This window comes from Dipodomys merriami, unplaced genomic scaffold (assembly GCF_024711535.1).
Source record: "Dipodomys merriami isolate MVZ:Mamm:240054 unplaced genomic scaffold, mDipMer1.0.p SCAF_136, whole genome shotgun sequence".
Classification (NCBI taxonomy): Eukaryota; Metazoa; Chordata; class Mammalia; order Rodentia; family Heteromyidae; genus Dipodomys; species Dipodomys merriami.
The window spans coordinates 1-12,313 of record NW_027202671.1 but is presented as its reverse complement, the minus strand read 5'-3'; the positions used below and the strand labels follow the sequence as shown (position 1 = coordinate 12,313).

Genomic DNA, 12,313 nt, shown 5'->3' with positions numbered 1-12,313 from the left:
TTCGCGCGGCAAAATGAGCGAGGTGGAGCGTCTGGGCATGAGACTTAGCGGTGGAGTGCGTGCGGGAAGCCCCTGGGTTCGATTCTTCAGCACCACAGACACAGAAAAAGCCAGAGGGAGGCGCTGTGGCTCAAGTGTTAGAGGGCTAACCTGGAGTAAAACGAGGCTCCCGGGACAGGGCTCAGACCCTGAGTTCAAGCCCCGGGACTGGCAAATAGACAACAAAAGGAAGTATGGAGAGCCGGGTGGGTCAGTCGGGGGTGTTGTTGGCTTTGCTAAGTAAACCAGACTTAACCAAAGGTCACCACTGCCTCTGTCTTCCGGACTGGGAGGGCCGACTCGGGTGAGGAGGGCTCGGGGCGGAGCTACGGCTATAAAACCTGGACCCCGGGGGCGCGAGCCGTCGCCCGATCCCAGCGCGGCGCCATGTGGCTCTCCGCGGTGCTGGCGGCCGTGCTGCTGGGGGCCGTGCTCCGCCAGGTTTGCCTGTGGCTGTGCTCCGGAAGATCCCCGAACCCCTTCTCCCAGGATGTCAAGCGGCCGCCCGCGCCCCTGGTCACCGACAAGGAGACCAGGAAGAAGGTTCTCAAGCAAGGTCAGCGGGAGGTGACCCTGGGGCTTGGGACTGCGCTTGGCCCTGCTCTGGAGAGTTCTCGCTTCGCATCCCTGCGGAGCAAGATGGTGCCTGAGCCGGGCCTCCGAGCGGCCACAGAGCAAAGGGTGGGGAAGGCTTCCTCGGACGCCCCATTTTGAGTGTCAGCCGTGGAAAGAATCTTTATCCCTGCACTCTTGGACAGAGTTGCGTCCAGGGCGCGAGCATAGTCCTTGAGGTTGCTCAGGGCTTGGCACAGCCCCTCGTCCTGGCGCTGGCAGTCTCTTCTGCTCGCCATTTGGCTCTGGGCCATCCCATGTGGAATTGCTTCGGATCCCTGATAAAAACAGACCTTTCTCCCACTTGGCTCTTAAGACCTTAACTTTTTCTTGTATTTCATTGTTGGCCCACGGGCGTGGGACAGCTGCCCAGAGATCTTTCCCAGTTCTCATAGGAAATTGTGATTTTCCAGTTGGGTATCTGAAATTTTAAATGTGATCCCAACTCAGAAATGGAGATTCTGTAACTTTGGAGAGCTCCAACCGGATGTTTTAGGCTCAAAGTCCTTCAGTTAACTAGGTACCTCCACTCTCATCTTTTAAAAAAACATAGTGGTGGCTGGGCTCTGGTGGCTTACACCGTAATCCTAGCTATTTAGTGAAAGGAACAATGAAAGGATCCGACACATCCATGCCAGGGAACCACGCGGAGGCAAGCAGGCACAGGAGATAGATGATTACAAGGTTTACTAGGGGAGCCATATTTGCCCCGGAGAGAGAGCAGCACATAGCAGCCTCTACAATCTAGGTAGCAGCAGGGTCTAGGGGATAGGAAGTAAGGTGATGGGAGTTCAGGTGGGTCTGGGCGGAGAGAGGGAGGGGCCAGCTGTATGGTGGGAACTCCAGGGCAGGGTCTGGGTGGAGCTAAGGACCAAAGGTGGGCCTTACATGTAGGAAGCTGAGATCTGAGGATCGTGGTTCAGAGCCACCCCGGCAGGAAAGTCACTGAGTCTCTTCAATTTACCACTAAAAAGCTATAAGTGGAGCTGTAAGTTAAGTGGTAGAGCACCAACCATAAGCAAAAAAGCTCAGGGACAGTGCCAGGCCTTGACTTCAAGCACCAGAGCAGGCAAAAAAACAAAACAACAAAAATTTGCTGTTGATTCCAAGGTTTTTTCTTTCTTTTGGTCCTGTTGTGGGGCCTGACCTCTGGGCCTGGGCGCTGTCCCTCAGCTCTTCATCTCAAGGCCAGCGCTCTACCACTTGAGCAGCAGTGCCACTTCCGGCAAGAAAGGAATCGAACCCAGGGCCTCATGCATGCAAGGCAAGCGCTCTACCACTGAGCCATCTTCCCAGCCCTGATTCCAAGGTTTTAAAAGAAAGAGTGTTGCTGGATGCCAGTGGCTCACACCTGTAATCCTAGCTTCTCAGGAGGCTGAGATGTGAGGATTGTGGATCAAAGCCAGCCCAGACAGACAAATCTGAGAGACTTACCACCAATTAGCCAGAAAATAGTCAGAAGAGAAGATGGGGGTCACAGTAATAGTGTGCCAACTATGAGCAGAACAAAAGCATGAGGCTTGGTGTTCAAGCCCTAGTACTAAACATACACACAAAAGTTTGCCAAGTTCTTCTGCAACTTCAAAAATTCCAAATCTCAGTTCTTGGGTAGTCTTTTTTTTTTTTTTTTTTTTTTTTTTGTAATACTGATTTTAGGTTTTTTGGTAGTACTGAGACTTGAACTCAGGCCCCTGTACTTGCTAGGCAGGTGCCTATTTGAACCAGACCTTCTGTCCTATTTTTTCATATCAGCACAAGGGAGTTTTGACATAGCCATATAACATGTATTGATCAAAGTCACCTCTTCATCACTCTCCTACTCCCTCTTGCTATCTGTCCTTTTTTTTGCTTTAGTTCTTTTTCAAGTCAAGTCTTGTGTTTTTGCCTGGGTAGGCCTTCAACTTTAATCCTCCCCATTGTTTTATGTATAGCTGAGGTTACAAATATATACAGTCATACCCAGCTTATTGATTGAGATGGAGTATCCCCTAATTTTTTTTTGCCTGCGATAATCCTTCAAATCTCTGCCCTCTAAATAGCTAGATTTATAGGCATAAGCCACTGTTGGGCAGTGACTTTTGTTTGTTTTTTTGGGCCAGTCCTGGGGCTTGAACTCAGGGTCTGGACACTGTCACTAAGCTTTTTTGTTCAAGGGTAGAGCTCTACCACTTGAGTCACAGCTCCACTTCTGGCTTTTTTTTTGGTGGTTAATTAGAGATAAGAAATAAGGGGGCTGGGAAGGTGGTGGCTTAGTGGTAGAGCGCATGCCTTGCATGCCAGAAGCCCTGGGTTCGATTCCTCAGCACCATATAAGCAAAAAGAAAAAAGCCGGAAGTGGCTCTGTGGCTCAAGTGGTAGAGCGCTAGCCTTGAGCTGAAGAGCTGAGGGACAGCGCCCAGGCCCAGAGTTCAGGCCCCATGACCGGACCCAAAAAAAAAAAAAAGAAATAAGATTCTCACAAATGTTTCTGATAGCACTGGTTTCAAACCTTAATCCTCAGGTCTAGGATTACAGGTGTGAGCTACCAGTGGTTGGCTTGGTCAGTGACTTTTAAAGAACAGATTTTTTTTTTTTTTTTGCAACCATGGGGCTTGAACTCAGGGCCTGGGCGCTGTCCCTCAGCTCTTCAGCTCAAGGCTGGCACTCTGCCACTTGAGCCACAGTGCCACTTCAGGCTTTTTCTGTTTATGTGGTACTGAATAATCGAACCCAGGGCCTCATGCATGCTCGGCAAGCACTCTACCACTGAGCCACCTTCTCAGCCCAAGAACTGTAGTAGGGGCTTAGTTGGAAGTGGAAAAATGCCTACCTAGCAAGTAAAGGCCCTGATTTCAAACTCTAGTACTGTCAAGAAAAAAACAAAACAAAAAGATCCTTTTAAAGAACAGATATTATGTTGGAACTGCAGTATGGCACCATATACTGTCCAGTCTGGCCCTTAGCCATGGTGCCCTCTCCTGACACTTCCTCAATATGAGAGTCTGATGCTGTGATTTCTTAGAGCAGGATATAGCTGCTCCATTGCCATGAAGCTCCAGACCCTGAAGCTTCCAGGAACTCAGTGAAACCAGCCTGTCCCAACCCCAGAATTCTTCCTTCTGACCGTTTTGGTTCTTTTTCCTTCCCTTGTTCTCTCTTTTAGTATTTGCACTTAGTTTTTTCCACCTGGACTGTTGATACCTTTCTGGCTTCACTGAAGTCACCTTATATTTAATCTCCTTGGTTGGTCCTGAGTACTCTCAGAGAAAGTGTTTGAATTGTCTAAGTCAAGAGTTCTTTTTCTCAGGATGGAATAGGAGAAACCCTAGGTCTCCTTGGCTCAGGCCGAAATTTTTTGAATAGAGACCCGGAAACACAACAAATCAAAGAAAGGTTGGACAAATGGGATTGCATAAAGTTGCAGAGCTTCTGCAGGGCAAATGACATAGCTAGCAAGATCAATAGAAAGCCCACGGATTGGGAGAAGATCTTTACTAGCCATACAACGGACAAGGGTCTCATATCTAAAATATACTTGGAACTCAAAAAATTAAACCCCCCAACAACAAATCCTCAAAGAAACAACTGCCCAATAAATAAGTGGGTGAAGGACTTAAAGAGAAACTTCTCTGAAGAAGAAAGAAGGATGGCCAATAGACACATGAAGAAATGTTCAACATCCCTAGCCATAAAAGAAATGCAAATCAAAACAACATTGAGATATCACCTCACCCCAGTTAGAATGGCAAAAATCAGGAACTCTAACAACAACAGATGCTGGAAGGGATGTGGACAGAAAGGAACCTTACTTCATTGTTGGTGGGAACGTAAACTTGTTCAACCACTTTGGAAGGCAGTATGGAGGTTCCTCAAAAGCCTTCACATAGAACTCCCCTATGACCCAGCAATCCCACTTTTGGGCATTTACCCCAATGTTTACAAACAAGACCACACTAAAGCTACCAGCACAACTATGTTTATTGCAGCATTATTTACCATAGCTAAGATATGGAACCAACCCAGATGCCCCTCAGTAGATGAATGGATCAAGAAAATGTGGTATATATACACAATGGAATTCTATGCCTCCATCAGAAAGAATGACATTGCCCCATTTGTTAGGAAATGGAAAAACTTGGAAAAAATTATATTAAGTGAAGTAAGCCAGGCCCAAAGAAACATAGGTCCCATGGTTTCCCTTATTTGCAATATCTAGTATATGTATGAGTCAAGCGGAAGAGGTCAGATAATGTGATGTCAGGAAAATGAACGCTTAGATATGTATTTTAATGTTTTTTTCTTTCATGCATGTGTTTCTAACGCATTTATAAGATTATCTCTTTGTTGCTTTGTATGTCCCTCAAGATTATCTCTTTGTTGCTTTGTATGTCCCTCCTCCACAGTATAACCCCTGCTTTCACTATATTTGATGTCAGTATAACTTGTGGAGGAGATGGGGAAAAACCAGTTGTTTAAGGATACAGGTGGACCTGTTGCAACAATGAGAAATACAAGTTGTCAGGTCCAAAACGAGCTTTACAACGTCGGTGGGGGGGGGGGGGAAGGAGAAGGATTGGGATTGGGGGGGAGGGGGGAGGCTGGGAAGGGATGTGAAGGGTAAACAAAGGAGGAGGCTGCAATGCTTGGTAAGAAATGTACGCATTATCCTGCCCATGAAATTGTAACTCCTCTGTACAGTATGTTCACAAATTAAATTAAATTAAATTAAAAAAAAAAAAAACAAAAAAAAAACCAAAGGAGGTGGCTGCAATGCTTGATAAGAAATGTACGCATTATCTTGCCCATGTAATTGTAACCCCTCTGTACAGTATGTTCACAAAAAATTAAAATTAAAAAAAAAAGTTCTTTTTCTAAGCTAAATTACTGTGGAGGTTTCTTGGTCTGATTGGGCTAGAGAAAGCCTCCTTGGTTTCTTAGTCTTTGCTACTTCTGACCCTTTCTGAAAAGCTCACTATCCGTCTCCTTCCTACTGCAGCTTTCTCAGCCAGCCGAGTGCCAGAGAAGTTGGATGTGGTGGTGATCGGCAGTGGCATCGGGGGACTGGCCTCCGCAGCTTTTCTGGCTAAAGCTGGCAAGCGAGTACTTGTGCTGGAACAACATACCAAAGCTGGGGGCTGTTGTCATACTTTTGGAAAAAATGGCCTTGAATTTGACACAGGTAAGGCTTATACAGAACAGGGTTCAAGCATAGATGTATCTTTAAGAAGCTTGTAGCAGTCACTGTAGGGTGGTATTGGGTATTTGAGTTATTTTGGAGGTGCCATCTTCCTTCTGGACACCACTGTTTCTTGTTTTACAACTATATGAGCTGGGCACAGATCTGGTGGTATCTCCTATGATCTGATACCCTTTCTTTTCCTTTTTTGGTATCTGTACTGGGGCTTGAACTCAGGGCCTGGACACTGTCCCTTAGTTTATTTATTTTTATTTTTAAGTTGTTATTATAAAAGTGATATACAGCGGGGCTACAGTTTTGTTTTGTTTTTTTTTTTTCCTGATCCTGGGGCTTGAACTCAGGTCTAGACACTGTCTCTGAGCCTCTTTGTGCCCAAGGCTAGTGCTCTACCACATGAGTTACAGCTCCACTTCCAGCTTTTTTTTCTTTTTTTTTTTGAGTAGTTTATTGGAGCTAAGAGTCTCACAGACTTTCCAGCCTGGGCTGGCTTTGAAACCTGATCCTCAGATCTCAGTCTCCTTAGTACCTAGGATTATGGTATGAGCCATCAGCTAAGGAGGAAGGACAATGTCACACCTTAGCTGTTTTGCTAAAAGCTGATACTCTACCACTTGAGCTACAGCTCCACTTCTGGCTTTTTGGTGGTTAATTATGGATCTTTTCTGGATTTTCCTGCTAGGGCTGACTTTGAACTTCAATCCTTAGATCTCAGCTTCCTGAGTAGCAAGGATTACAGGAGTGAGCAACTAGTACCCTGCTTTCTGACACTTTCCTATGGGAGGATGGACATACTTCTCTGGGCCTGAACTTGTCCAGGCTGGATAGCTTCTTCCACCTGATTCTTTGACCAGGGCTCAGATCACTTATCCTCTTCCTTTTTTTTTTTTTTTTTGTCAGTCCTGGGCTTGCACTGGGCCTGGGTGCTATCCCTGGGCTCTTTTTGCTCAAGTCTAGCTTTCTATCACTTTGAGCTGTGGATCAAATTTGAGATAAGAGTTTAAAAGACTTTCCTGCCCAGGCTGGCTTCAAAGTATGATCCTTAGATCTCAGCCTCCTGAGTAGCTAGGATTACAGGTGTGAGCTGTCAGTGCCTGGCTCCCTCTGCCATTCTTGTCTTTCTGCCTTCCAATAGGAATTCATTATATTGGGCGTATGCAGGAGGGCAGCACTGGCCGTTTTATCTTGGACCAGATCACCGAAGGGCAGCTGGACTGGGCTGCTCTGTCCTCGCCCTTTGACATCATGATACTAGAAGGGCCTAATGGCCGAAAGGAGTACCCCATGTACAGTGGGACAAAAGCATACATTCGAGGCCTGAAGGAGAAGTTTCCCCAGGAAGAAGCTGTCATTGACAAGTATATGAATCTGGTTAAGGTAAGGTGCATGACATCCTCAGGAACCCCAGGTTATTCCCAAAGCAGGGGGGGAGGGGGCGGGGAGGCACCCACTCTCCTCCCTGGTTAGGCTGATTTGACTTCTTTTTTTTGAAAAGGAATTTGAACAGGTAATTAAAAAGCAACAAAAGGCAAGGTGCTGGTGGCTCACACCTGTAATCCTAGCTACTCAGAACACTGAGATCTGAGGATCACAGTTCAAAGCCAGCCTGGGCAGGAAAGTCCATGAGACTCTTATCTCCAATAAACCACTAGAAAACCAGAAGTCAGAAGTGCTGCTCTGGCTCAAGCAGTAGAGCGCTTGCCTTGAGCTGAAGAGTGCAGGGATAGCGCCCAAGCCCAGAATTTAAGCCCCACGACCGGGGGGGGGGGGGGGGGGGGGGGAAGGGGGGGGACAGGGCAGGTGTACAGGATGGGAGAATTCAGAGTCTAGCTTGTTTTTAAATACAAATTCAGCCAAGATCAGCCAGGAATAAGTGTTGCTGGGCCCACTGTCTGGTAGAATGGTAACTATTGCTTCAGTCCCAAAGATGAGAACTGCTACCCATAGCTGGTTTTCTTTCCCAGGCAGTTTCTAATGGAGCTGCTCATGCCATCATCCTGAAGCTGCTCCCGTTGCCTGTGGCTCAGCTCCTCAGCAAGTGTGGGCTGCTGACTCGCTTCTCTCCATTCCTCCGTGCCTCCACCCAGAGTCTGGCTGAGGTCCTGCGCCAGCTGGGGGCCTCCCCTGAGCTCCGGGCTGTGCTTAGCTACATCTTCCCCACCTATGGTGTGTACTGGCCACAGATTCTTGGCAGCTCCTCGAAGGATAAGCCAGCTGCCCTGCACCTCTCCATCTTTCTTCCTGAACCTGTCTGGCTGTCTGAAATGGAGCAGAATAGACCCCAGGCCCTTGTGGATGAGAAATCTGACTCCTCCCCTTTGGATCTCCTGGTAGAGATTCCCTTCATGCAGTCCAGAAATCCCTTCAGCCAATGCTGCATTCTTTCCTCTTGGCAGAATGGCAGATTTCAGGGAATCTATTCCCACCAGCCCCAGAACTGGATGGTGCCTATGTTGGTGTGGACACAGCTCTTCTGGTGGCCTTTGGCCCTGGAGAACACATATATCTTGAGATGGACTGCGTGTGTCACCTATCAGGAAACTGTTTCCCCCTGAGTGATTCTGGGTGCCTGCTCATCATTTTTTCCCTTTTTTCTGTAGGTGTGACCCCCAGCCACACTACCTTTTCAATGCATGCTCTGCTGGTTAATCACTACTTAAAAGGGGCCTTTTATCCCCGAGGGGGTTCCAGTGAGATCGCCTTCCACACCATCCCTCTGATTGAGCGGGCTGGGGGTGCTGTGCTTACCAGGGCTACTGTGCAGAGTGTGCTGTTGGACTCAGCCGGGAAAGCCTGTGGTAAGAACCTTGAACTGGGTAGTGGGGTCGCTGTTCTGGTGTGAGAGAGACCTGAGGTCCTCCTGATGAACTGACTTCACACAGGGTGAAAGATGAGAATCTACTGCAGAGCAGGAGCTGGGGGATAGGATAGCAATTAGTCTGGAAATAAAAGGAAGCAAGAAGGATAAAGGAATGCACGGGCCTCAAAGAATAGTACTTAATCATTTGTTTGATAGATAAACATAACCAGTATCTGTGACCACCGTGAGTGAGGGTAGAGTTTTTCTATGTCTGCAGTCCTTCTCAATCAAAGAGGCTCAGTCAGTGTGTTGGCTCAGTGGTTGATGGAATGAACGAGCAACCTTGTATTCTAAGGGGCAGTCTGGCAGGGCATCATGCACTCCATCTGTAGTGGTAGAGTGGGGCCTTGAATCTTATCCTGGCTCAGGTTGGTACTGTTACTTTTATGATGTATGAACTCTTTGAAGAGATAGGCTGTGTGTGGAAGGACCCTTGTTAAGCAGAACCAGCTGTTCAAGATGAGAGGTACACCAATGTGGCTGGCTATGGGTGTGGCTCACACCTGTAATCCGAGTTACTCAGGAGTCTGAGATCTGAGGATTGTGGTTCAAAGCCAGCCTGGGCAGAAAAGTCTCCATGAGACTCTTTAACTACACAAAAACCAGAAGTGACACTGTAGCTCAAGTGGTAGAGCACCAGTCCTGAGTACAAAGAGGCTCAGGGATAGCGTCCAGGCCCTGAGTTCAAGCCTCACAACCGACCAAAAAAAAAAAAAAAGCAGCAATGCTAAAAACAACAACAACAACAACAACAAAACACAACTCTCAGGGAGGGGTTAGAAAATGCCTGAGGAAAACAAGGTTGCTGGGAACAAGTATTAGCCAGAGAGGGCTGGGAAGGTGGCTTAGTGGTAGAGTGCTTGCCTTGCATGCAGGAGGCCCTGGGTTTGATTCCTCAGCACCAGATAAGCAGCAAAGGCCGGAAATGGCACTGTGGCTCAAGTGATAGAGAACTAGCCTTACCTTGAGCTAAAGAGCTGAGGGATAGCGCCCAGGTCAGAGTTCAGGCCCCATGACTGACCAAAAAAAAAAAAAAAATGCCAGAGAAACATTTAAAAAGAAGAAGGTGGTGAGGTCGCCCAGAGTTATGTGCATGTTTGTACACACATATACTAAACGAAGGCCACCTGTAATCTCAGAGTATATGTTTGTATAAGGGACTGAAAAGTTATCTCATCGTGAAAGAGAGGTTGGTGTCACTTAGTTGTATCTTTCGTTGTGATACTTATGAGCAAGTTGTCCTTTGAGATGAAAGGGGTCAGTGAAATTGGGTGGCATTATCAACTCAATTCAGGATCCATTTATGTTACTGGGTGTTGAAGATACATACTAGCTACTCAGGAGGTGAGATCTGATGACTGAAGCTTGAAGCTAGCCCAGACAGGAAAATCTCTAAGACTCTTATCTACAGATAACCAGCAAAAAGCCAGTTGTGGAGCTATAGCTGAAGTGGTAGTGTTCCAGCCTTATGCAAGAAAACTAAGGGATGGTGCCCAGGTCCTTAGTTCAAGCCCCAGTACCAGCACCAAAAAAGGTGTGTGTGTAGATGTGTGTGTGTTATTTTCATGATGTGTTAGATATAAAAGACAGAGATATAAGATCAATAAGTACGAGTCTCTGTCTCAAGTTTTCAGTCTCATAGGGAAGTAATTGAAGGGCCATTGATGAGCATTTATATGAAGAGACAGCCTACACAGAGAGTGATGGAACCAGAAAGACCTCAAAGCAGTTTAAGCCACATTATGAAGGGTGAGAAGCAGCCTGGAAGTAGATGGGACTGGAAGAAGTTACAGGAAGCAGGAACAGCATGTATAGAAGTTATGAAAGAGTTGGTTATTTTCAGGCATCTAGAAAAACGATTGAACCATACAAAACTGACATTTTTATAAAAAGGTCAAAGAGTAGTTGATTAGCTATTTGATGTGGATCTGCATAATAGTTTCATAAGAGTGGCCAGAGATGAGTCTAGACACGTAGATAGCTTCACCAGATCACAGAAAATGGAATTTCTCTTACAGAGGTTGAGGTGTTGCTGGGGAGTCATTTGGACATAGAACTTCAGCAGATGCAAAGAGGGCCTGGGTTTCCATGGAAGGGCCTCGGCTGTGTTGTGGTGGTGGGAGTTAGGAGGGGCCTTGGCTAAATTTAAACAAGTACACAGAGGGTGGGTAGAGAGAGCTTAGGAAGGTAAGAATAGACACAATTGTCCCCTGAATGCCTGGGGAAACTTCCTGGTTTTGCAGTGTGCCTGAGGCCTGTCTTGTCTGGCTCTTGGCAAACTGGACTTCCAGGTCTGAGAAAATGGGGCACAAACTCAGCAAGATCTGGAGAGAATACGGGCTCTTCCTGGAGTATACAGAACCTCTCCAAGTTCTTTTTGCCTGCAGGTGTGAGTGTGAAGAAGGGTCATGAGCTGGTGAACATCTATTGCCCCATTGTGATCTCCAGTGCAGGACTGTTCAATACCTACAAACACCTACTTCCAGAGAGTGCCCGCTGTCTGCCAGGTAATAGACTGAACTTCCAAGCTGCTGGCCTTTCCTGTCTGGAGCTGAGCTGTGCAACCTGGATGTTGCATTTCTTCTTGGCCATGTCTGTGCTTGTCCTTAAATGGAAAAGACCTCTGGTCTGTAAAGCCACTATCCTAACATTTATGTCTGGGGAAACTGAGGAGCCCACAAGTAAATAAACACCCACTGCCACCCAGCTGTGAGGGCACTGGTCTGTCAGATGTGAAAAGCTGGGTTCTTGGCACTCCCCGAGCTGAGATTTGTGGGGTTTCCACAGAAAAAGCCTCACTACAAGGGAAGGAGACCCATAGGGGACATGGCCCAGAAGTTTCCTCAGGATATTATATGACTTAAAAAACCAGAGTGGGGAAGTGGCGCTGTGGCTCAAGTGGTAGAGCTCTTGCCTTGAGCTGAAGAGCTGAGGGACAGCGCCCAGGCCCAGAGTTCAGGCCCCACGACCGACCAAAAAAGAAAAGAATATCAGCTATGAGTAAAAAAGCTGAATGAGAGCCGAGTTTGAGCCTCAGTTCAAGCGTGGGCGCATGCGTGTGCGCGCACACCCCCCCCACACACAAAAAAGTACAAAGTGATCTGGGGCTACTAGTCAGAGAGCACCAGTAGCCTAAGAGTTGACAAAGGGGTCCAAATAAAGGCTTGAGGCAATGGCAGGGGAGGAAAGGACAGAGCAGAACAATGGAGAAGGAAGGTGAGCTCTGTAGGGTGATCCCTATAGTCTGATACATCAGCGCCCCCCCCAACATCCCCCCCCCCCCCCGCCCCATGCCTTCACCCCAAGTAGAGGAAGGTCATGGTTGCTGGGCTCTGTGACCCAGGCTCTGGGCCTGTGATGACCATCCATTATGGCAGGCATATGTGGTAGAAGGAGGCTTGTGCATCTCTGGAGGTAAGAAGCAAAGAGAGGAAGCCATGGCTTCTAAGATACTCCTTCAAGAACATACCTTAGTTACACAAATTCTTCCCACTAGGAACTGTCTTTTGTGTGTGTGTGCCAGTCCCAGGGCTTGAACTCAGGACCTTGGTGGTGTACCTCAGCTTTTTTGCTTAAGACTATTGTGCTACCACTTGAGTGAGAGCTCCACTACTGGTTTTTGGTGGTTA

General features: G+C 47.3%; 1 protein-coding gene across 1 annotated transcript; it reads left to right on the top strand.

The window, feature by feature from the left end:
- Positions 1–279: 279 nt before the first annotated feature.
- LOC138825203 (all-trans-retinol 13,14-reductase-like) lies at positions 280–11,388 on the top strand. The gene is made up of 6 exons (XM_070019580.1): positions 280–595; positions 5,627–5,809; positions 6,960–7,201; positions 7,789–7,990; positions 8,425–8,622; positions 11,072–11,388. Exons 1-6 carry the CDS (start codon positions 427–429, stop codon positions 11,371–11,373), a joined length of 1,296 nt encoding a protein of 431 aa, XP_069875681.1. The 5' UTR covers positions 280–426; the 3' UTR covers positions 11,374–11,388.
- Positions 11,389–12,313: the final 925 nt, after the last annotated feature.